This window comes from Castor canadensis, chromosome 8, assembly GCF_047511655.1.
Source record: "Castor canadensis chromosome 8, mCasCan1.hap1v2, whole genome shotgun sequence".
In the NCBI taxonomy this organism is placed as follows: domain Eukaryota; kingdom Metazoa; phylum Chordata; class Mammalia; order Rodentia; family Castoridae; genus Castor; species Castor canadensis.
Window position 1 is genome coordinate 51,184,781 of NC_133393.1, and position 26,488 is coordinate 51,211,268.

General features: G+C 40.7%; 1 protein-coding gene across 4 annotated transcripts in view; it reads right to left on the reverse strand.

The window, feature by feature from the left end:
- The window catches only part of Ripk1 (receptor interacting serine/threonine kinase 1), a 48,945-nt gene extending 22,750 nt beyond the window's left edge, over positions 1-26,195 (reverse strand). Inside the window, exons 1-7 of one of the 4 annotated variants that reach the window (XM_074082991.1) lie at positions 25,950-26,195; positions 18,593-18,813; positions 17,743-17,899; positions 15,121-15,258; positions 13,214-13,442; positions 11,346-11,495; positions 2,103-2,179 (exon numbers count right to left, since the gene is read on the reverse strand). In XM_074082991.1, coding sequence (XP_073939092.1) covers positions 2,103-2,179; positions 11,346-11,495; positions 13,214-13,442; positions 15,121-15,258; positions 17,743-17,899; positions 18,593-18,744 — 903 coding nt within the window. In that variant the 5' untranslated portion in view covers positions 18,745-18,813; positions 25,950-26,195. The other 3 variants (XM_020177989.2, XM_020177988.2, XM_074082990.1) reach the window with 3 other exon arrangements.
- Positions 26,196-26,488: the final 293 nt, after the last annotated feature.

The following is a 26,488-nucleotide window of genomic DNA, read 5'->3' on the forward strand; positions in this document are numbered from 1 at the left end:
AGATACAGTCTCACTAACTTTTTGCCTCAAACTGTATCTTCTCAATCTCCACCTTCCAAGTAGCTGGAGTTATAGGTGTGAGCCACTGGACCCAGTGAGATAATTTCTTCATTCAATATTTGGTAGAAATCACTGATGAAGCTATTTGGTTATGAGGTTTTTCACTGTGGGAAGAGTTTTGATTAATGATTTGAACTCTGTTAATGGTTATAGGAATATTCTGGTCTTCTATCTCTAAGTCAGTTTTTTATACATTTCCCCCTAGAAATTGTCCATTTTACCTAAATTTTAAGACAATTAGCAAAAAACTGTTCATAATATTGTCTGATGTCTGTAAGAGTGGTAGGGATACCACCTTATTCATTATTTCACTCTTGTCTCTGTTTTTCTTATCAGGCCTAATTAGTCAATTTTACTGGTCTTTTAAAAGAACCAACACTTGCTTTTTTGGATCCTCTATGAGCTATTTTCTATGGTTTCTTTTTATTTATTTACTTCTTTCTCTTTTTTGTTCCACTTATCTTGCTACCTTCTTCAGATAAATGTTTGGCTAATTAATTTTAGGCTAATTTTCAGCCGTCTTTTCTAACACATATATTTGAGACTGTACCAAGTTAAGTTAACAAAGTGCATTTTATGGTTTTTAATATGTATTGTTTTGTTAGCTTTTAATTAAAAATACTTTTAAAATTCCATGGTGATTTCTTTTTTGACTCAAGGAGTATTTTAAAAGTGTATTTTTAACTTCTAATTTTCTGATTATCTTTTTAAAGCTTAATTTCCACTATAATTAAAACAAAGACAATTGTTATAATTCTTTTAAATTGTTTTATGCATGGTCAATTGTGAAGGCAATGCCTGTTTTTAAAATGTGTTTAAAGGCAGGTGTTGGGCAGTCACTTGCCACAGTGTACTGTTTCCATTGGTCAGCGTGTTAAATACGCTCTCTGATTCCTCTCTAGCCTTGCGAATGTTTTTGATCCGTTCTCTATGAATTAGAGAGAAATGTATACTAACACCTCCAGCTTTTGAGCTCTGTTAACTTTTGGCTTTGTATGTTTTAAGATCATGTTAATAGGGGTATGTCCATATTTAAAGCTGTTATGTCTGTCTGGCAAAATGAACCTTTTTATCATTATGAAATATTCCTCAGTTTGAGATGATGCTTTTTTGCTTTAGAGTCTTACCTTTTTTCTTTGATTGCTTCTTGTCTCTTCCAGTGTAAAAGTCCCTCAAAGTCTGGCAATTCTTGCCTGCCTGATTTTTTTTTTTAAATTTTCAAATCTCTCTTTGCTTGTTTGTTTTATTTATTGAAGTCTCCATGATTTGGGGCATGTGATGCTGAGAAAGTTATGGGGTAGGTTGTGTTGATTTCTGAGTATGAAGGTTTGTGAGTGGTGTGCGTGCGCGTGCACACATACGGTCACTGTTTCTCTCTGTTGGTCAGCTGGTGATGGGGTTTTGACATACTTCACTGACCCCAGATACCAAACTTCCTGCTTCAGCTTTAGATGCACCTGCATCAGTCAGTCAGCAGAAAGGAAGTACAGGAGGAGCCATCATTTCTAGACAGCATAAATGAGGCTCCCAAATGACTGTCCCCAACAGTGCCTGTGTGCTCACAGTACTTCTTCCTCAGCATTTTTGGGCTAGTCTTTTGTTCTGCTGTATTCTCAGAAGATACAGTTCTGCTGTCTTTCTGGTCTGTGCATGTGTACATGTGCATGTGTGCAGTGCTGGGGATGAAGTCCAACACCTCATGCATACTATCCAAATGCTCTACTTAGGAACCATATGTCTTTCTGTTTAAGAATTCCTCAAAATGACCAATCTGCTGATAGTACTTTCCACTCTTTTCCAATGATACTGTGTTTTGTTTATACATTAGTACATTTATTTTTTCTCATTCATGCATTCTGATGAAGGAGTCAGTTCGGTTTACCAATATGATAATATAAGCGTGTAATTGCTCATTTTGTTTTCTGTGTTCACCAAGCTAGTTTACTTCAAATCTCAGGAGCAAATTACACTGCTTTGGTTTTTGTGATTCATGATACTTGTTTTGATATGTTGATATTTTGAGCAGCTGCTGTACTACCTACCTTTAAAGTCTCCACATCCTCGTCTACATTTTCTTCAAGTTCACTTACGTAGAAAGGCCTAAATTTTTCTTCAATATCTGTATAAAGAAATAGTCCATTAAATTTCTTATTTTCTAAAATAAAATTAAGATACTGTCAACTTGTGATCTTAGAATTACTTATCTGAATCTATGGGCGGAGCAGTAACATAACATTTTCAACTCCCAATTACTGACCCTGACTTAGTGTAATGGGACTAAGCACTGGGTAGACAGAACAAGGTTAGAGTAACACTGGATACCGAGGGCCCAATCTAACAGTGTACACTTGCTCTGGCTGCCCGCACCAAGGCCTAGTCATATTCAAGAGAACATGGATGAGTGGACTCCAAATTTCTGTCCCTCGGGCATCAAATTTATGAGAGTGGATACTCAGGTTAAGGATAAGTGTAAAGGTTATAGCAGGCAGCCTTGAAAGGAAAAGGAAACTTCCAGTTCCAGGAAGATGGAATAAACGTGCTTTGCTTATTTCTCCTGCTAAGGACAACAGTCAAACACATCGATCCCTGGGAAGGAGGAAAAAGGAAGGCAGACCAGCTGGAACTTCAGGGTCTGAGCAAACGCAGGGTCATGTCTTTCTATTTACCTCATATATTCCAGAGTTGGAGTTGAAAAGCTAGCGAGTTAGAAACATCAACAAAAAACAACAAAAGCCTGTTATTTGTAGCCAAAAGATCAACCAAAGGGCAACCAATCAACATAGAAACTCTTTGGTGGGCAGGGTACAGTGACCACTTGAAGGTAAAGTCAGGAGGATAGTGGTTTACAACCTGGGCCTTAAAAGTTAGGGAGACCCTAGCTGAAAAAACAAGCAGGGCATAGTATCTCATGCCTATAATCCCAATTAGTCAGCAGGTAGATGTAAGAGGATCACACTGTAAGGCTGGCCACAGGCAAAAGCATGAGACCCTATCTGGAAAAAAAAATACTAAAGCAAAAACGGCTAGGGGTGTGGCTCAAATGGTGGAGTACTTGGTTAGTAAGAGGGAGGCTCTGCGTTCAAACCCCAATACTGAAAACTAAATAAAACAAAACTCCTTTGGCCCATGACTACTCTTCTAGTCAAAAACACAGGAAAAGACAGTGACTCCACTCACATCCTCACCAGCATGGGCCAGTAGACAACCTGAACTTCTAACCTCATAAGAGATGCCGAAACACCCCCAGCAGAGTGATGTCAGAGACTGACAAATAGGAAGCTAGGATCTTCCTGCCTGCCAGCTGGGTATGAGCTCCTCCACTATCTGAGCTCAGTAGGCTGCCCTACACCCCACAGGGCAGTAATAAGATACTTCCCCTTCCCAATGGGGAAATTTGGAGGTAGCCTCATGGAGATCTGGGATATTCACTGCTGTGCAGTGGGCATGAGGCACCTCCACCTCAGTGGCCGTGGAGACCATGTGGACTCAGTAGAACTCCCATCTCTGATCAGCAGTGAAGAGGAGTCCCAGACTCAGTATCAATGGGGCTAAGCAGGGCACATGGATTTCCATCTCGACCTGGCATTAACTAGATGGCAACTGCCAATCCTGTGCCAGAGCACTGTCAAAAAAGTCCAGCAAAAGAAAATCTAGACTTTCATGATGTAGTAGGAAAGGTTTAAGCCTCAATGGAAAAAATATGATACTAAGGAAAATTCTAAACTGGATGAAGACAACAGATGCCAACACTGAGATGACAGAGATACTACTGGGATTACCTACCAATTATGGTGAAATAACCACGATTGAAATGGCTCAAGGAGGAATGATAAACCTGCTTAAAATAAATGGAGGAACAGAAAGTGTCAGTAAAGAAAGAGAGGATGGGGTAAATACAGTGGTAGAGGGCATGCCTGCCATGTTTAAGGCCCTGAGGTTACGGCCAGCACCAACCAACCAACAAAACCCACAAGGATATAAAATTTAAAGCTGAAAAACACAATAGGAAGAATAAATAGCTTAGCTCATGGACTTAAAAGCAAAACAGAGGGAGAAGAGAAGAATCAGGGAACTGGAATACAGAATGACAGAACTGCTGATCTGAACAAGAGAGAGAAAATTACCTCAGGCATGTGTGGGAGTATAACAAAAGCTCTGGTATTTATGTCATCAGAGTTCCAGAAGAACAGGAGAGAGAAAATATAGCTGAAATAGTACTCAAAGAAATAATGGCTGAAAGATTTCTAAATATGGCAAGAAGCTGAACAAAACCTAAAACAAATAAACCCAAAGAAATCCACATTGAGATAAATAATAAATAATAAATAAATAATAATAATAAATAAATCTCTGCAATATACAAAGACAAAACATTGAAAGCAGCTAGAGGAAAAATAATTATGAGAAAAAATAATATTCACAGGGAAAGATGTATGCACACAAGTAGAATGACAGATGATTTTTGAAGCCATAGCAACTAGAAGTGTCCCCATATTTTTCAAGTGCTGAAAGAAAAGAACTGTCAACACAGAATCCTACACCCAGCAAAAATGTCCTTCAGAAATGACAAAAATGTCCTTCAGAGCAAAAGTAAGAATTTGTTACCCAAGGAGAATGGCTAAGGGAAGTTCTCTAAATGGAAAGCAATTAATAAAAGACAACACCTTGGAAAATCAGGAAGGAATAACACATATAGTACAATGCAAAAGAAATATTTGGTCTTTGTTCCTAATTTGGTTCATGACAGGCAGCTCCAAAAATCTCTGAAATCTCCTAAATGAATAAGGTGTCTTTTGGACCAGGGTTGGGAGAATTGACAGCTTCAGAATAGGGGCTGGTCACCAGAAAAACCGAGCCATGATTAGAAAGGCAGAACCTTTGACAACACCTTTTACCTCCAGGAAGGAGAGAGGGACTGAGATTACATTCAATCACTAATGACAAATGATTTAATCCATTGTGCGGATATAATAAAACTTCCATAAGAACCCATGAATGGTATGGTTAGGAGAGTTTCTAGGTTGGTGAAAACCCAGAAGCACTGGAGGGAGGTGTGCCTCAAGAGGGTCAGGAAGGTCAGCACCCCTCCCCCATACTTTGCTTTAGGCATCTCCTCCATTGGTTGTTTCTGAGTTTAATAAAGTATAATAAATGGGTAAACACAAGTAAAATATTTTTCTGAATTCTTTGAGTCTATCTAATTAATTGCCAAACCTCAGGTGAGGTGCATGAAACACCTGAATTTGTAGTCATCTGGGCAGATGTGGTGTCCTAGGTACCCTATTTGCAGTTGGTATTTGAAGTGGGTATAGTCACACAGGACTAAGCCCTTAACCACTGGAGTCTGAAGATAACCTGTGTAGTCAGTGTCAAAATTGGATTGAATTTTAGGGACATCAAGTTGGGGACAGTGGAAAACAGTGTGGTGTCAGAAACATACCATGCAGTAATCAAAACTAAGGGTACATGCAGTAGGAGTTCCTTCTTCTCTTGAGTTTCCTAAACTATGATAATTGAAACAAGACTAACATTGTCTGATGCATTCTAAATTATGAAGAGGAAATACTTGAGATTATATTCAGGAGAGGGTAAAGCAGGGTTTCTACACATCACTCAAACTGGTAAAATGAACCATCAGTAGACTTGATGAACTACTAGATAGCGAGTATCTCGAGAATCTACTTTAAAAACATACAAAGAGAAAAACTCAAAAACACTATAGATACATCACAGAAATGTTCTATAACCCATAGGAAGGCAGTGAAAATGCGATGTTTGGATCTTGACTGCTCCCCCAAAGGCTCATGTATTAAAGACTTGGCCCTTAGCTTGTGGCACTATTTGAAAGGAGTGAAACCTTTAGAAGGTAGAGGAGGTTAGGTCACTGAGGGTGTGACCATGAAGGGCATACTGGGACTTAGGGACCATGGCCCCTCCTCTTCCTTTCTCTTATGCATCCTAGCCATAAAGTAAACTAATTTACTATACCTTGTGCTCCATCATGATGTGTTGTCTTGCCACAGGTCCTAAAGCAATGAGACCAATCATCCGTGGACTAAAACCTCTAAAAATGTTGCCAAAATAACCTATAAGTTGATTATCCCAGATATTTCTATAGCAATGGAAAGTTAACACAAAAAGAAAGTAGAGACATTAAAAGCAGAAAAGAACAAACAGAAAAAATGAAATTGAAGACTTCCTAACATACCAGTAACTACATTAAATGTAAATGGTAGAAATATACCAATTAAAACAAACAGGTTGGTGAAAGAGATTTAAAAAACATGACCCAACTTTACACTGCCATAAGAAACTCACTTCACATATAATGATCTAGGTAGCTTAAAGTAAAAAAAGGACAGAAAAAGATACATTAGTCAAAGGAAAAACACAGTAGCTATATTAACCTCACAAGACTTCAAAGAAAATTACCAGCAATAGAAAGGGACATTTTAGGGGAGAATGATGGAAGGGGTGAATTCAACTATGATATATTGTGAGAACTTTTGTAAATGTTGTACCCCCAGTACACTAATAAAAAAATTAAACTGAAGTATGGGAAAATTTTCCAGCTTTAGAAAATTGAAACTTAAAAAAAAGGAACATTTACATAATGATAAAAGGATCGATCCACCAAGAAGACACAGCAATCCTAAATGTGTATGCACCGAACAACACAGATACAAAACATTAAAAGTAAAGGACAATATAATTAAAAACAGGAACAGATTTACAATTATACTTAGAGACTTAAATACCTATCTTTCAATAACTGAAAGACTAGTTAGACAGAAAAATCAGCAAAGATAATTGAAAAACACAACAAAATCAAGAAATAGGATTTAATCAAGATCTATAGAACATTTTATCCAACAGGAGAATATCCAAGTATTCTTTTTTTTCTTTTTGTGGTACTGGGGCTTAAACTCAGGGGCCTCACACTTGCTAGGCTTTGCTAGGCAGGCACTCTATCACTTCAACCACTTCATCAGCCCTCTAAGTATTCTTCTTTGAGTGCCCACAGAACATATCCCAAGAGAGACCAAACCTTGGTATGAAGCAATTCTCAACATTTTGAAAGAACTGAAGCACACAGAATGTATTCTTTGGCTACAATGGAATCAAGCCAGAAATCAATTAACAGGAAGAGGACAAGAAAGTCCCTAAACTACTGGAAACTAAACAAAACACTTTGAATAATATATGGGTCAAAGAGAAGTCCCAAAGGAAGTAAATAAATGCATTAAAGCTAATGAAAGTGAAAATACAACCTGTCAAAAATTGTGGGACTCAACTAAAGTGGGGCTGAGAGGGAAATTTAAGGTAATAAATATATACATTAAAAACAGTAAAGGTCTCAAATCAAAAATCTAAGTTCCCACCTCGAGAATCTAGAAAATGAAGAGAAAAAAAATACAAAGCAAACAGAAGGAAGGAAATAATAAATATATGAACAAAAAACAATAGACAAAATAAATGAAATATAATAGTTGTTTGAAAAGATCAATAAAATTGATAAATCTCTTGTAAGACTAAAAAGATAAAAAAGAAGGTACAAATTCCCAATATTTGGAATGAAATATCACTATAGACTCTATGACATAAAAATATAAGGGATATTAAAGTCAACTTTATGTACATAAACTTAACAACTTAGATGAAATGATGATTTGCTCATAACTACCATAATTACCCCAGTAAGAAACAGATCATCTTTTCAAAAATTTTTTGGTACTGAGATTTGAACTCAGGGTCTACATCCTAAGCCACTCTATCAGCCCTTTTTTGTGAAAGCTTTTTTCAAGATAGGGTCTTGTGAACTATTTGCCCAGGTTGGCTTTGAACATCTATCCTCCTGTTCTCTGCCTCTCGAGTAGTTAGGATAATAGGTGTGAGCCACTGGTACCTGGCAGAAATAGATTATCTTGAACAGCCCTGTAAGTATGAAGGAATTTGACTTCATAACTGAAAAACTTTCCCCCTCTCTGAATCTCCTGGTCCCCATGGTTTCATGGGAGAATTATAGCAAATGTTTTGAGAATACCACGCTACACATTGATGTATGATGCTACCTCACCATACTTAACAACGAAAGACTGAATGCCTTCCCCTAAAAATTGGGAACAAGATTAGGATGCCTGTTCTCATTGATACTGTTCAAGACAGCATTAGAAGTTCTAGTCAGTATAATTACACAAGAAAATGAAATAAAAGGCATACGGATCAGAAAGAAGAAATAAACTTGTCCATACTTGGAGATAAGTATGAAAATATTTTTTAAAAATCTCAAAAAACCTCCTAGAATAAGTGAGTAAAGTTGCAAGATAGGTTTACATACAAAAATTAACTGTAATTTCTATATACGTGGCATTGAAATTTAAAAAACAATACTTATTACTGTTCAACAACAAAAAAAGAATACAAATTTAAGACTTTATGCTGAAAATTACACAACACTGAAAAAAAATCAATGAAGATCTAAATAAATGGAGAGACATACTATGTTCTTAGATCAGTAGACTCTAAATGTCAATTCTCCTTAAATGGACATATGGATTTAATTCCTATCAAAATTCCAGTAAGACCTTCTTGTAGATATACACAGATTTTTCTAATGTTAAATGTTAAAGGAAAGGAAATAGGTAGCTAAAAGAAATTTGAAGATGAAGAAAACAGTCTATCCATTTCATGATTTATGATATTGCTCTAAAACAATTATGAATATTGGTAGAAAGATGGATACACAGAACAAAGGAACAGAACAGAGAACTCAGAAAAGTGTTCTAATTTCTAAACAAGAAATTAACCAAGAGAAAAAACAATTTTCTGGAGGAAGGACAGACTTTCAACAAATGGTGCTAGAGCAAGTGGACATTTATAGACCAAATAATGAACCCTGACCTAAATCTCAGACCTTATAAAAATTAACTCAAATGGATCATGGTATTTTTCCAACAAGCTAGAAATCCCATTACTAGCAAGAAAGACAGACAATAAATACTTCGTCCTGTGCTACTGCTTTTCTGTTAGCAATAAAAATTTGTAATGACTCTTACATGACAAATGGACTTAACATTTACCACACTTAAACAGAGACTTATATAAAACCATAAGACTTTTAGAACAAAACATAGAAGAAAATATTTGCAATCTAATTCTAACAGTCTTCCTCAAATTAATACCAAAAGTACAATCCAAGAAATATTAATAAATTATACTTCATTGAAATAAAAACCTTTGACGCTAGGAAAGATTATTAGGAGGGTGACAAAACAAGGTATAGATTGAGAGAAAGTATTTGCAAACCAGAGATCCAAAAAAGAACTAGCATATAAAATATATAAAGAACATTAAAAACTTGACAGTTAAAAAGCAAGCCATCCAATTAGAAAATGGGCAAAAGAAATGATGTTTTATAAAAGATGAGATATACTCTCCAAAAAAGCATATGACAAACTATTCAGCATCATTAACCATTAGGAAATGCAAGTTAAAAACCACAGTAATATATTACTACACACCTATCGGAATAGCTAAAATAAAAAAGCAGTGATACCACAAAATGCCAATGAAAATACAGATAACCTCGTTCACTCATACACTGGTGTGGTAATGGAAATAAAAGTGTAGCCCCTCTGAAAAAGTTTGGCAGTTTCTTAAAAAACTGTAAATGAAACTACCATACAACCTTGGCTACTGCACTCTTGGGTATTTATTCCAGAGAAATAAAGACTTACATTTCCACAAAAACATATATATGAAAATTTGTAGCAGCTTTAGTTCCAACAGTCAAAATCCAGAAACAAGTCTTATAAGGAGTGAATAATTAAACAAATTGTGGTATGTGCACACAAGTGGAGTATCACTCACCAATAAAAAGGAACCAACTATTGATACGTACAGTGACCTGGGTGATTCCAGCAAATTATGCTAAGCGGAAAATAGATGATCTCAAAATGCCACATGTTGTATGATTCAATTTATATCATTGTTGAAATGAAAAAGTTGTAAAAACAGAGAACAGATTACTAGTTGCCAGAGGAAAGAGTTGGGGCAGTAGGAGGTGGGCGTAGCTATAAAAGGCAACAAGGGTCCTGTGAGGCTGGAAATGTTCTGTATCGGACTATAAGTGTCAATATCCTGGTGTGACATTATACTGTAGTTTTATAAGATGTTACCATTGGGGAAAAGTGAGGAATGGGCACATGGATCTCTTTGTACTATTTCTTATGGTTACATATGATTTTACCACTATCTTTAAACAAGAACCTTAACTTTAAAAAGTGAAAAGTCATGAGAGAAGAGACAAAACCAAGCCAGAAGCTTAAGGCAGAGTGAGCACAGAAGAAAGCAGACAATTAAATCAAAGTAACCTTGAAATCCTTTAGTGGTAGTAGTGGGTAGGGCTTTATTTTTTCCTCAAAGAAGTATGATAACAAAAAGCTTTGCAGTCTCCTTAGTGCCTTCCTATTGTGTCTTTCTTACTTCTTTCCGTTGCCCTACTTTATAAGCTCTTAAGTAGTCAAGGGGGATGGGAAAAGGTGTGAGGACCTGCCAAACATCCATGTTCCCTTGCTTCTCTTTGTACTACAGGGCCAATCTAAATGACAAAGGATATTCCTGAAGATGGTAGCTAAATAAAGGCGGGAGAGAACAGAAATAAAAGCAGCAAAGAAAGAAGACCAGGTGAGCAACGCAAGTGATTGAATGAACAAACAAATGCGGTCCACACCATAATGGCATATTACTCAGCATAAAAGGAAGGAGATTCTGACACTTTTACAATATGGATGAACCTTGAGGACATTATGGTAACTGAAATAAGCCAACTGAAAGGACAAATTCTTTATGATTCCACTTATGAGGTACCCAGTGTACTCAAGTTCTTCAGCCAAGAGCTGAAGAGGGCAATGCAGAGTTATTGCTTCATGGGTACAGAGTGAAAAAGTCCTGGAGATGGGTGATGGTGATGGGAGCACAAGAATGTAAAAGTACTTAATGCCACTTAACTGTACATTTAAAATCATTTAACATGTCAAATTTTATGTTAAGTATATTCTTACACAAAAAAGTGAAATCCAAAAATAAGGAAAAAAAATAAAAGGTCATATATGCCTTTGTGCAGCTTTTCAATGAACAAAATGTTTGAAATCTAGGAAGTGTGGTTAAAGCTACAAGTAAAGTGGAATTTGGTTTTCAGAAGTCTCAAACCAAGTTCCTGATGATAACTTACTTAGGAACAGCACCACGTGACGGCATCCTACATGTCATAAAGTTGTTCTTACCAGGAAATGTTGGCCGGTCTTCTGGGTTTGCCTTCCAACAGAGCTCCATGAGGTTGATGATCTCTTTGGGGCAGTGCTCAATGATGTCATCCACATCTGGCCTGTTCCCATACTTTATGCATATTAATAGCTGTGCCGCACAGATGGCATCTATAAAGCAAAGAGGAGATGTAGCTGAGACTTTCATGTCCTGTTTTTCTCTCAGGTAGGAAGACAGAACTTGTCTCATCTGCCTCTGCCAAAGGAGTGCTCTAGCACAGCTGCCTCATTCTGTAGGGGTGCCTCATGACAAGGAGCTGACCTATTCCACTGTACAGACGCTCAAACAACATTTAATTTCTGCAGAAGAAAGACCAAATGCAAAACAAAACTGCTTTCTCATGGAACAACTGGATTGTATGGGTAAAGCCAAAGGTATTCCCCAAAAGCAAATATAAGACAGCTCTTGCCTTTAAGAATCTCAGTTTAATGAGAGTGACTTAAAATATAGAGTAATAATTAATGTTCTAGAAGTAAGTACCAGGGGTTCTGGTTAACAAAATCATGACTAGCATAGGAGATCTAGGAAGGTTTTGTTGGGTCCAGAAAAATAAGGAGTTGTCCAGGTAAAGAAGGGGAAAACACACTCAAGAAGGACGATTCCAGGCCAGGAAAGCAGGAAATCAATAGATTAGAAATTACAGAAATCAGAATGCATCCCAGAAATCACTAGTTCGATCTAAGTGGGCATACAGACAAAGAAGGGAGAGGCAAGAGAAAGGCTAGAGGGAAAGAAAGGTCAGCTCAGAGAGGTACTCATACTTCATACTGAAGAACCTGAACTCAAGGCGCTGGGGAGTCTTGGAAGGACTGCATACAGGTGAGTAGGATGGGATGACTATCCTGGCTGTCATTTGATGGTGGAATGCATGAGGATTGTGCTGCAGAAACTCAACAGGCTGGTGAGAGCAGAGAGAAATAAATAGATACCAGATACAGTCATTGCTCAAATTCATAACATTTTGAGGTCTTACTGGATGTGGGACGTGAGGGGCAAGGTTGAGTCTGAGATGGCCGGTGGGCACTGAGTGGACAGGTGATAGTGCCATTTTGTGAACACACCACAAAGAGCAGCAAAGCTGGAGGAGCTCCAGGGCAAGCATTTACACACCGTGAACTTGTGCAGAGCATGTTGCTTTGGAGGCCCCCCTTGGGGTATATAATGGATCTAACAGGTAAATGAATATCCAGGCCACAGGCAGAGACAGAGCTATCAGAGGCATCAGCAAAGAGATGATTATGAATGAAAGCATAGGCACTAATTACCCACAGAAAGAGTATATGGGAAAATGTCCTTTGGTTTATTCACTTAATGAACCAAAGAATGATTGCTTATATATCTGTTCTCTGGCAAGAACCAGACTTGCTCATATATTCCCAAAGCTGAGTAAAGTGCCACAGTAGGTACTAGAAAAAAATCAGTTTTTGAATGGAGTGAGTGAGTGAAAGTATGAACTGCATGCCTTATAGTACAAAAGGCTAAGTTCTCATAAGCAGAAGCAAGCAGTTTCTCATCCAGTAAGAATCATGGAACTTCAGAGCACTTCCCAAGCTTACATACATTATGTAGGCACCTATTCATCCAATTATCTCATTCCTAAACTGAATCATTAATTCACTCAACAAAAATTTACTGAATACCTACTATGTTCCAGGCACTGTGTGTGAGTGTGCAGCTGCTAAGGAAATGGGTGTGAATAAATCAGATGTGGTAGTAGCTCTTGTGGAACTACAGACTGCCACTAAGTGAATAATCAATTATAAATCTTCACTGATTTCACTGAAGGCTATTATTTCATCTGTTTGGATTAATATCAAAATCCTCTTACTCTCATATGGCTCCTTATTTGCAAATATTGCCCAAAGTACAATGCCAAAGCTGTACACATCTGACTTCTCGGTGGGCTTTGCGTTGATGTCATTCAGGTGCTCAGGGGCCATGTAGTAGAGGGTGCCGCCATTTTTCTTAGAGGTGCTAGTCACTCCCCTCTGCTCATTGTGTTCTTCTTTAGTCAGTTTGCTCCACGTCTTAAAGGAAGCAACGCCAAGATCAGCTATCTGCAAAAGAGGTCAGCCAATGGGATTACTGTGTGAAGGCTACCAGCAAATCAGATTTCACTTTTCACTAAACTTGGGACTTATCCAATAGATGTGAGCTCAGTGAATTTTCTAGAAATGGTGATACTGGCTGGATATAAAGCAGCTAACTCTGAAGAGACTCATAGAAACTCAGTGTTTCCTCAGCCATCTAGAAAATCTTCCTCAAGAAATGTCCATGTGAAATTATGGTAACTTAATAAAAGGGAAGGGAAACAGAAGACATGTCTGACATCACAACAATAACAAAATGTGTTTATTCTTATTCCTCATTTACTCTACATATGCTTTCTGGCTATTTCTGGAGTCAGAGAGTAAAACATGATTTTCTTCTCAGCAGATTTGGGGATAAGATGGAAACTGGTTACCACACCTTCTATTCCCACATGGCATCCAGAGGCCATGAATATGAGTTTCTGAGGATCCAAAGAGACACCCAAGGATAAGGACGCTGTTGCTGCTTGTTTTGAGTTGGTAGCCTGAACCTAAGAGAAGACAGGATTGGGTAGAGGAAAATAAAACAGACAAAAAAGCAGAGAAAAATAGCAAGGTCAGACATGGAGCAAAGAGGGAAGTACAGAGTAGAACAACAAGACAGTTAAGGAAGACTCAGAGGTGACAGGTCCACTTCTGTCTCCAGGAATCCAAGCAAGTATTTGGGGATGAGCTGTGGCCCATGAATATCTCAAGTTGATTTTAACCCAGAATGTAAGTGATAGGTCATTAACTTAAATAAAAGACCTTCTTTCAAGACTTAGGGATAAAAATCTTTTCAAGATTCAGAATCCGGCAGGCAGATGCTAAGCTCCTTCCCCAGGCTGCTCTCCCTTTCAGGGTCTTGTGTTGTTTTTGGTGTGGTTCTGGAGATGGAGCCCAGGGCTCTACCACTGTGCAACACTCCCAGGCCCCTTTCAGATTCTTGGATTCAGCTGCCAAAATTGATTAGATGGGCTGTTCGCTCCCTCTTGTTCACCTAGGGCTTAAGTAGGCCTCTTCCCTTTCCTACAGGGGAGAATTTTCAAAAGGAAATCGATTTTTAAAAACGCAGGTGGAAGTAAACAAACGACTTAAATCAGCTAAATCTCACAGCAGACCTGTTTTGGCGCTGGAATGAACCCAGGGCCTCACACATGCTAAACAAGCACTCTACTGGGGCCACACCCTCAGCCCTAAAAGCAGATGTTTTTGATCCCCAACTGGTCAACTCATGCTGATCTAACTCTCCAGCCACATCTGAATTCTAAGGATTTTCCACAACACCTGTCATTCGCATTCCCTGCATTTCCAAAAGAGAGGAGGCTTGGTCCACAGATCTTCTGAGGAAAATGAGAGGCACGTGGCCCCTTCCAGGTGAACAAGGCAACCCTCAAATGTTTCCATCTGAAAGCCTAACAGAGGGAAAGAGAGGTTTGCTCGCCTGCTTGGTACATTTCCCTCCTATCCGAAAGATCTGCTCCCTCTTTCAGTTTTCTCCCAACTGCACAGAGTCTGCACTGGTCCTTTCAGATCCTGGCAGAGCCTTCTGGCAGCACACTGTGCTATACACTGAGTTAGGTCCTCCTTAATCAACTGTAAAAATGGATTTTCAGAGGGGAACTTAGAACTGAAATGACTCAGTCTTCGGAAGCCTGTAGATCACCTTAATGTGAAAGTCATTGTCGACGAGAATGTTCTCAGGCTTCAGGTCCTTGTGTATCACTCCTTTTCCATGTAAGTAGCACATTCCTTCAATGATCTCCACAATTATCCTTCCCTTTACGGAAAGTGGGATACTGACCTGAAACAAATGACAGTAAGTCTGTGAACTGGCCAGATAACCGCACAGAGCAGAGCAGCCATGCCATTAAAGAACAGTGGGACCTGAGCCCAAGGGTAGCGATTCTAGGTCTATGCCCATCAGGTACCATAGGAATATGCCATGAAATCTTTGTCACCATTATCATCACCATCCCCACCATCATCACCTAGAGTTGTATTCTCAGTCCCTAGAACGGTGCCTAGAATGTGTGAATGAGTGAGCAAAAGACAGACAAATGTTTCATGGCATATTCATATGGTATGATGTGGTTACTTACATTAAATACACGAATTATGTCAGGAAACTGTGCATGCGAAATAATGTTAGAGTAAAAAGAATACAAGCAAGTAAGTTCTACATGATTACAAACATGTAGAAATCCATGCCATAGGCATGAATCTAAAACTATGTTGAAGTAAGCCATCGTCTATTTATCTGGTGTCAGACACTTTAGGTCTTTGTAGTTCTCAGGTCACTCTTACAGTATTCTAGTTATATCAATTCCAATGTTGGTATAAACAATTCCACTTCTGTTTTAATGGTCAATTTTTAGTTTTTCTTAACACTGAGAAACCAGGTAAGAAACAAAATGATTCCTAAAAACCTGTGTATGTTGGTTGTTAATAGGAAAATTTTAAATGATATGTTAGATTTCCAAGTTCACCCCTCAAACCATACTTAACCCGTAATGCAGCTGAACTACAGCATCTGTAGCTTAACCACAATGCAAAAATAGCAGAAGGCCAGGTGTGGTGGCACATGCCTGTAGTCGTAGCTACTTGTCAGGCTGAGGTAGGAGGACCACTTAAGCCTATGAGTTTGTGGCCAACCTGGGCAACCAGCATAGCAAGGTTCATTTTTAAAATGAATAAATAATTTTAAAAGTAGCTGAAGAGATTTGTTGCCTTCTTTGGCATACTTTTGGACTTGGGAAAAAATTCTGAGCAAGTCAAATTGTCTCCCTCCCACTCTGTTCCTGCTTTTCTCTTGAATCCTGCCATCTTTTTTCTTGAGCTCTACAAGGGTGCACCTTATCCTACAGAGTGCCTCCAGTCCCAAATGACTTATTGCCCAATCAAAACATCTTCTGGTATTTTTTTCTCTTTTGGTGATACTGAGGTTTGAACTCATGGCCTTATGTTTGCTAGGCAGATGTTCTACTACTTAAGCCACACCCAGCCCTTTTTGATTTTAGTTTAATTTTCAGGTAGGGTCTTGCTTTTGCCCAAGGGTAGTCTTGGACCTCAATCCTCCTACCTATACCTCTAGAATAACTGGGAGTAACTGGTATTATAGGCAGCTCCCGTGCCTCACCCAAAACACCCACTTCATTCATGTGGCTGATCTTACCTGGTTTGTGAGAGGGCAAAAATCTGATCAAATTACAATACAATGTGTGTAAGTGATTATCTTTCATCCTCCCCATAAGTGTTTGAATTTCTGAGAGAGTTCTGTTGACTTAGTAGTTGTGAGGTGGGGAAGAGGATGAAAAGGGGGGAAATATTTGCCATAAAGGTTGCCATATTCTGCCACTTCTGCCATGCAACCTATGCTCTGGCCAAACCCAGTGATTTGCAGCTCTGTAAAGATGACATCCTCTGCACAGAGTATTGTCTGTCTGGAACACCTATTCCATAATCATCTGCTTCAAAGCTTCTACTTGTCCTTCACCCTGGAAGCCTTCCCACTTATCCCAAGTTGGGGTGGTCTCTCCTCTATGCTCCATCACAGACTATGGTATGACTATCAAACACATCACACTATACAGTCACTCACTTATCTGTCTCCTTTTACTGCTTGTGTTATATTGGCTAGTGCCTCTTGAGTAACCAGCACAAGACTTTTATATAAACTTTTCAAAATATTTCAGAAAACATTTGGTATTGGTAAATAAGTTTTATTTTCCTGCTTTAATTCTTGTCCGTTGTTGTGGCTTATGTTCTATATTTAACCTGCAAGTTTCTTAAAGGGTATAGTCACATACAGTGCACATTCCATAGCTGTCACAGTTACATACAGTGCACATGCTTTGATCTAACAATCTGTGTCACAGTCATATATATTCCACATGCTTTCATATTTGTCATTTGTTACACATATACCCCACTTCAGACCATGTGCTTCTGAAGACAAGCCTACCTCTGAACTGTGGACCATAGAGAGCTGGGAGGTATGGTAAAAAGTCAACCACAGAACCAAGATACAGAGGGGACCTTTGGAGTAGTGATGCAGGGAACTTTCAGGGGGAATGAGAGGAGGAAGAGACAACACCCCCACCCTACCCCACAGACAGAAGCAAGGAAGGTCTAAGGAGAGATTGAATGCAGAAAGTCCAAACTATAAAGCAATTCACACAGGGATTATTTTATATCAGCAAGCAACAAACGAACATGCCTATGGAAGCCCTAACAGGCAGCTAGGGCCCAAGGCACTGCACACAGAGAGCAGCCAGGTGTCTTCTACCTCGGCTTTCAGCACGCCCATCAGGTTGCCCTTCTCCATGAACTCCATCACCAGGGAGTAGTTCCCTTCTTCCATAATGACTCCCAGAAGCTTCACCACCCGATGGTGTGTCAGTTTATGCATCATCTTCCCCTCCTCCAGGAGGGCCTGGTTGTACCTGTGGGCAGGAAAGCTGAGGTGGGTGGGGCCAGCCCTTCTCCCTGTGCCCAAGAACCCCACTGCACTCCTAATGCATCACATCAGTCATGTCTGTCACTCTTAGGTCTGTTCTGATCTCTCCTGTGCAAATCACAAGGGCAGAGGGGCTTCTCCTTCCTCTTTCTATCTCGCCTTCCCAGTAACTGGCAGTGGGTGCTCAAGACATGGAAATCAATGAATGAACAGTTCAGTGACAGCAGCCACGTGGCCTGAAGACGGACTGCACTGGATTGCAGTACAAAAAGGCCCCTCAAAACCAGTCCTAGGAAGACACAGAGAGGTAGAGCCCCTTTACCAGCTGCATGAGAGAGCTCTTAGCACTTTTCGTGAAGGAAGCTGCCTTCTTCATGGTTAGGGTTGTGCTTACCAACTCTATTTTCACTGATCCATACTGTTTTCTTCGCATTCTTTCTCTTTCTTGACTTTCCTCCCCTGCCTTTCTCTTTCATTGACTAGCTTTTCACTAACTAGCCTAAAAAGAGTCTCATCAGAGATGACACAATAGTAAGTCATCATCACCCCTGATCTAGTTGGTGTCCTAAGACTCCCACCAGGGCCCACCTCATCTAAAACCTGGACTGCTCTTATCCATGCATTGACTATGATAATCGCCAGCTGAGGTGTGGCCCACCCACCTCTGTTCCCAACTCACTCAGTGCGCTTGGGTCCTGTGTACACCTTCTTCAGGATCACAAATCCATGGGTACTGTGTAAACATAAGGACACCTCCCCAAAGCCTCCACTGTCTAGATTTTCCCTCTCCAGGAGGTCACTGGATTTCATCTTAATGTCATCCAAGGACATGTCTGGATGCCTTCTGAATGCTCAGAATTCCCAAAACACAAAACTATTTTGCTTTCTCAGTGCTGTGCCCTGTAAAGAAAACAGAGAGGACATCACAGGGAAAAAAGATCATGATTCAAAAACCCACATGCTTGGGATCACACACTCTCTCTCTTTCTCTGTCTCTGTCTCTCTCTGTCTCTCTCTCTCTCTCTCTCTCTCTCTCTGTGTATGTGTGTGTGTGTGTGTGTGTGTGTACAGACATAATCTCTAAAACAAGCTGCTTTTCTAAGAATCACAGAATACCATTTTTATTTCATCATAGTTTTCGTTTCTGGTCATATGGAATACTAGAAAAAAATTCAAAACCTTCCTGCTACAAAGGACCCATACATGTTGCATAACATAATTCAAGTACCTACTCAAACATATAACTGACCTCAGTGGAAAGGAAAAAGTTCCAGAGACAAAAAACAAAAAACAAACATAAGGCAAGCGTAGTGGTCCACCCGGTGGCATGGGGGACACTGCCAAACTCGATATCCAGAGATCAGAGTTTAAAGCTCTATCTGGGACAGGAGCTGAGATAAGGGCATGCAATAAAAGAATTGGAGGCTGGAGGTATGGCTCAAGTGCAGAGCACCTGCCTAGCAAGTGTGAGGCTCAGAGTTCAAGCCTCAGTACCACTGAAAAACAAATAAACTAAAAACCTCTGCAATATGTTTTAGGGCTGGAGGTGTAGCTCAAGTGGTAGAGCACCTACCTAGCAAATACAAGGCCCTGAGTTCAAACCCTAGTACCACCACCAAAAAGAAAAAAGTGGAATGAATTTTCTGGGTGCCAGTGGCTCATGCCTATAACCCTAGCCACTCAGGAGGTAGAGATCAGGGGGATTAAAGTTGGAAGGCAGTCTGGGAAAATAGTTTGGGAGACTTTTATTGTGAGACTTTTATTTTTTTAAAATACCCAACACAAAACAGGGCTGGCAGAGTGGCTAAGTGGTAGAGTGCCTGACTAGAAAGCATGAGACTCTGAATTCACAACCCCAGTACAGGTAAAAAACCAAAAAAAGAATATTCTAATAAATCTTGTCTTTACTGAACATGTACATCGTCCCTTGTCATTATTCCCCAAACAATAAAATATAACAATTATTTACATGGCATTAAGTAGTATAAGTACTCCATGGATGATTTAAAGTATTTGGGAGAATGTGCAGTAAACTTTACTCAAATAATATTTTATAGAAAATATTTTGTACTTATTTGGTCTTTATCTATTTGTTATTTGAGGTGTCCTGGACCAATCTCCTGAGGATTCCAAGGGATGACTATACTTTTAAGAATTGCAGGCAAGTTTTATATCAAAAGAATAGTGGCTCACTCCTGCAATCTTAGCAATTAGACAGGCTGAAATTGGGAAGATTGCAGTTGGATACCAGTCCAGGCAAGCAGATTGTGAGACTCCCATTTCCAAAATAACCAGAGAAAAATGGACAGGGGTACAGCTCAAGTAGTAGAGTACGTGCTTTCCAAGCACAAGGCCCCCAGTCCCACTAAAAAAAAATGAAAGAAAAGAAAAATCCGTCAATATATTTGCCTCTATGTGGTTCACGGTATTATGCTGAATGGTTTAGGGAGATGTTACTGATGCCTGCAATTTACTTTGAAATGTATCAAAAAAATCAGACAGATTGTGGACAGAGAGGTAAAGCAAGCAGAGTGAAACTGCACTGATAGTAGATGTATGGTAGTACACTACAATCCTTCAACTTTGTACTCTGATGTTTTCCATGATAAGATGTTGAAACAGGGAGTTTTAATTTTAAGTACCTTAGGGAGGGGGCCCTCTAGAACTGCCTAGGCTGCTTAGAGTCTTGTGCAGCAGTCTGATGCAGACAGCTCTAGTAATATACCTGTACCAAGGCTTCCAGATGGTGACCACATAGCAGCGCCTTACAGACACTATGGACTGTCTTCCCAGGGAAGCTGTCCAGGTGAAGTATGAGGGGAAGGGGTGTGGCTCTAGCTGAAGGTGAGATAGCAGGAGCCCTAAAGAAGAGCACAGAGCACAAAGCACCAGCCCTCCTCTTGTGAACATGAGCTCTGGCTCTGTAATTCATTAACCCCAGGACCTTGGGGAATTTACTTGAGCCTCAATTTCCTCATCTGCAGATGGAAACATAAGGATGTCTCTCACAGGACTGTTAAGGATTACATGAGAAAAATATGTGAAAACATGTTTGTTGCATGCTTTATGCCTCTGGCTACCATCAGCCTGGTTGTTTACATTTATTTATTCATACTGATCCCTTTCACTGGGCTTGGAGAATGCTAGTGTGCCACTGGGACGCCTGCCCAGGTCTCTAATGACAATCCTTGTGAGAATGACACTGGGGGTGGGGGCTGTGGAGACACAAGGCACAGAAGATCCAGCTAGGCCTTATTTCTCCTTTACTCTATGGGCATGTGGAACTGTACAGTGTTCCCCATCTCATAGCTCATCCCACCCTCTCCGGCCACACCCTCTGCACACACTCTCCTCCCAACCTCTTCCTGACGAGAGGCTGCTCTCAGTGAAACCTCTTTTCCTGGGGGATCAATCCCAAGTCTTCCTGTTAAGATATTTTCACAGCACCCACACATTTCCCCTCTAACAGTTAAGACTGCAGTTATTTGAGAAGTATTTCTAATGAAGCTTATAGAAAGCAAAAGACATCCTTGCGCCCTATCTTCACAGCCGGGCAGAACCTAATACTGGCAGCTGATCATTAAACAGATAAATATCTTTTAAAAAGAACTATTTAATTGTCCAAAAAAAGGACAGGTAAATGGATTATAGGCTATTCATAAGACAATATTAGACAGCCAATCAAAATTATTTTCAAAGAATATATCTGTAAAAGTAATCTATATTTATGAAACAGGGCTGGTGGATTGGCTCAAGTGGTAAAAGTAATCTATATTTGGGTAAATAGATATGGACATATATACAGAAAAAAAGAGACACCAAAATATTAACAAATTAACAAAAGAGAAAGATGCCAAGATATTAACAAGGATAATAGTTAAATGGTAGGGCAATTTTTTTCCTTTTTTATAAACTTTTTTTTTTTTTTGGCAGTACTGGGGTTTGAACTTAGGGCCTCAGGCTTGAGCCACACCCCCAGTCCTTTTGTTTTAGTTGTTGATGAGAAAGAGTCTCCTGCTTCTGGTGAGCCTCTGACAAGAATCCTCCTAACTGTCTCCAGCACAGCTGAGATTACATCACCCCAACACCCAGCTTTTTCTTTGAAATAGGGTGTAGCTAACTTTTTGCTCAGGCTGTCCTTGAGTGACAATTCTCCCATCTCCACCTCCCAGGTATCTGGGATCACATCAATGAGTCACCATGCCTGGCCTACTTCTTTATCCTTTTACCGTACCTTCTACAATAAACATGAATTATACTTATAATAAAATTATGTTTTGTCAGGCACTTGTGACTCACACCTGTAATCCTAGCTACTCAGAAGACACAGATCAGGAGGATCATGGTTCTAAGCCAGTCCAGGCAAACAGTTTGAGAGACCCTATCTTGAAAAAATCCATCACAAGAAAGTTCTGGTAGAGTGGTTCAAATTGTAGGCTTTGAGTTCAAATCCCAGAACCAACAAAAAAAATTTGTGTATTAAAAGGAAATAGTTCCTTGACTCAGATGTACGTTCTTTCCTCTGAGGAATCAAATTGAGATGCTGATAAAGTTATGTACAATGATGTTTCCAGTAACATTACACAGAATAGCAAAAACAGGCAAAATGATTTGTATGTACAGAGGAAAGAATAAGTTATTACCCATTTATACTCTGAAATATGAACATATCTGTCAGCTTTCAAAAATGGTGATTTATAATAATGCTTAATAACATGAAAAAACATGTTCACAGCCAGTAAAGAAATGACAATCATGTCCTGAAATATGTCCATTTAGACATAAGATTTCAACTTCATGAGTTCTGTTTGGTTATCTCTCCTTCAGTCCAGGAAATATATCCTTAAACTTGGCAATGCCAACTGAGACCAGAGCCTCTGGTGTTCATGGAGATAGGGAGAGAAGCCTCCAAGAAGGCCCACTGCACCTTGGAGCAGGTCCACCAGGAAGCCTGACTCCTGACCCAACTCTGTTGTCTTTACAGTCTTGTGCTAGTTTAGACTGATCTTAATGTTTTGCTGGGTTTTCAATGATTTCTTTTGTTTTTACTGTGTTTTCCCCCAAAGAATGATTCAACTTTATGTTGTTGTTTTGTTGTTTTCTTGTAGTGCTGGAGATTAAACCATGAGATTCACATATGGTAGGCAAGTCTCTACCAATGAGCCACACACCCAGCCCCATTCAACTTTATAGGCACCCAATTTCTTGGGAAAGCTTTGACAATAGTTTAGTGAAGGATACCCAAGGGCTGCAAAAATACTGAATTTAGGGTAGAAAGTCATATTATAGAATAATCGATTAAGGCAGGCTGGCCTGTTACATCACACTGTAACTAATAACATTATTGTATACTTTTTAATGGGATTTATCTATGCCTGGGATAAAAGCATATTAATTCAGAAACTTGGAGGAGTTAATTTTTTCTCTTGAAATCAATGGAAAATCCCAAGAAATTTCAAAATGTACCTTCCATGTCAGGATAAGTTTGTATATTAAAGTATGCATTTACCCTCCAGTGGCTGGACTACTTTTTTAATCTAATGAATTTCCCCCTCATTTTTCAATGATATTGATAACTAATAAGAGTGTGGTAGAAAATGATGACTGCCCACTTGCCAGTGCCCTGCTTTTTCCTTGCTAATAGAATTCTGACTTTACCTAGGTATCCAACATGATTAGATCACTGCTGATTCATGATTCACTGATTCTATCAGCTAGTTTTGTCCACAAACAGCTCTGAGCAAGAAGAGCCAAATGACAAGCAAAAGAAAGACTGAAAGAGTATAACCATGGACCATCTCGTTCATTAGTACATTGTGACAACAGGAAGTAAAGTTTACTATCAGCACTTCAAATTATAAATGAAGAAACTAAGATTTGAAGACAAATGACTTACCTGAAGTGGTACATCCTGGAATCAATTTTGTCTCTTCTCTCATCAGACTCCCACTATTAGCTCTCTAACACATGCTACTACTTCTCTAGATAGGCAAACAACATTATGTCTATGTAGAGAAATTTGCTATTTGAAAAAATATAGATGCAAAGATGAACTCTTACAGCCTTGCCTGCCTACATTAAATGAGTACACTACAATCAGAAACAAGGGAAATACACAGACTAAATTTTTAAAAACATATTTAAAATATGGTTCAGAACTCAATATGCTACCTATCAATGCAGTCAGCCATTTCTACCAGAATATAATATTCAACCAATGCACAGGAAGGTACAGTTTTTGTTTCAAATTCCCAGATCAAATTGGTGGTATTAACATTTTATGGATTAATAAGCACCAAATAGTATCTTGCCCAGTTTGGGAGTTGATATTTTAGGCATTTTAAATATTCATTAGCATCCACAATCCTGGAAGTATAATATAATCAATCTCTGGGGCTCAATGTAGTGCAGAAAGAGGAAAATGAAAATTAATGTCAATTGTTTTTGCTATTTTATCAGTAATAAAATGACGTAACACTTCAATTTCACTTTAAACAAACTTAGTCTTCCTTTTTTTTTTTCTGTATGGAAGAGCTACGGTGGTAGTCCACATTTTTAACAGATCACCATTTCTTCCTTACTTTGGTACCTTCTTGATGGTTACAAACTGCAGGTAAGTACTAACTCACCACATTTCAAAGTTCACTCCATTTCTTCAAGTGTAAATCAGGGAAGAGTTAATAGAGGCCTAAAGACTAAAGGACTTCTGCAAAGTTCCTTGATTAAAACAGTTTCACGCTTTGCCCAAGAGAAACAAGAGCTCTCTGCAAGGAAGAGTCAAAGATCAGCAAGAAACAATGATCGTGCCTGGACATCCTCACACGCATCCTCGCAAGAGAAGCTTTATCAAATGCGTAGGTGAGGAGGACGCAGCTTATCCTTTGCCAGCCCTGAAGAGGGTCTGTAGCACTTCAGAAAAGCAAGTGCCATTTACGACCATTCGTTCCTTTGGTCACTGTGGCTGTTGAGTTCTCCTTATCCATGTGCCAGCTCACGTCTAAGATGATGTGGAAACGCTTTCGATTGTCTCCACAACCTGCTGCGACCCAAGTGCAACAATTACTAAAGCTTGATAAGAAGTACCAGCCCGAAACATTAGGTAAGCCTGTTATGGCAAGAACACGCACATTTTTCTCAAGATACTGCAATAGCTGGGCGCCGGTGGCTCCTAGCTACTCAAGAGGCAGAGATCATGAGGATCGTGGTTCTAAGCCAGCCTGGGCAAATAGTTCGCGGGACCCTATCTTGAAAAAGCCCTTCACAAAAAAAGGGCTGGTGGAGTAGTTCAAGGTGTAGGCCCTGAGTTCAAATCCCATTACGCAAAAAAAACCCCAAAAAACTGCAATAACAACCCATCATCCCTACCCAAACAACGACAGTAACAGCGATGAAGCCTCTGTTCCACCGTCACACCACAATCGTGGCCCGAGGGCACATCTCCGCTCCTGTCGCGACTGGAATTCCACTGCAAGGACAGCGCAGCCAGCTTCTGCAGGGCGGTGCACAGCACCGCGGTCCGCGCCCGACTTCCGGGAAGGCTCGCGGCCCCGCCCACTGTCAACCTTCCGGAAGATGGCGCGCCCCGCCCACCTCCTGCAGGCGGGCTCGGGAGGCCCCGCCCACTGTCAGCTGTCGGGAAGCGGGCGCGCCCCGCCCACCTCCTGCACGCGGGCTAAGGAGACTCCGCCCACTGTCAGCCGTCGGGAAGCGGGCGCGCCCCGCCCACCTCCTGCACGCGGGCTGAGACTCCGCCCACTGTCAGCCGTGGGGAAGCGGGCGCGCCCCGCCCACCTCCTGCACGCGGGCTAAGGAGACTCCGCCCACTGTCAGCCGTCGGGAAGCGGGCGCGCCCCGCCCTCCTCCCACACGCGGGCTGGGGTGGCCCCGCCCCGCCCCCTCCGGGAAGCCCTTAGCGGAGGACGGCGGCCTCCGGGCTCTGCGCAGATGCACCCCAGCGTTCTTTACTTTCGTTTCCGCTGCAGGCTTGCCGAGGCCCAGGGGAAGGAAAAATCGGCGGTGGGCGAGTCGGGACTTACTTTGGCGCCTCAGCAGCCCTGCTGGGCGGGTTGAGCACCCGAGTCCCAACGTGGGCCCAACCGGGACGGAGCTCGGCGAATAGCCGTCGCCCAGGTCACCGCGTCCGGCCTGGTGGCCTCGCAGTCCAGCCCAGTCCACCTGCGCTCCGCCGCGAGTCCTGCACCGCCGCGCTCCGATGCCCGCAGGGTGGGCGGGACGGGAGCGCCGCGCTCAAAGACCGGCCCGCGGGTCCGCGCAGTCCGCGCACGAGTGGAGCCGGGAGGGAGTGGACGCCGCCTGCCTCCGCCCCTTGCGCGCCGGGGGACGGCGCGCACGCTCCGCGCCGCAGCCGGGAGTGAACCCGGAGGCCTGCCAACCGCGGGGCGCTCGGTCAGCAGCCAGTGGGACTAAGGAAGTGATCTCCGCCTTGCGGAATGCAGGATGTGGGTGTCGGTGCTGCCAGAACCGCAGGCAAAGTCCTATTCAATCTGTCGAGGAAGAAATGTGATGGTTTTGTAGCCTTGTAACATGGCAATTGTGAACGCTCAAGCAAAAATAG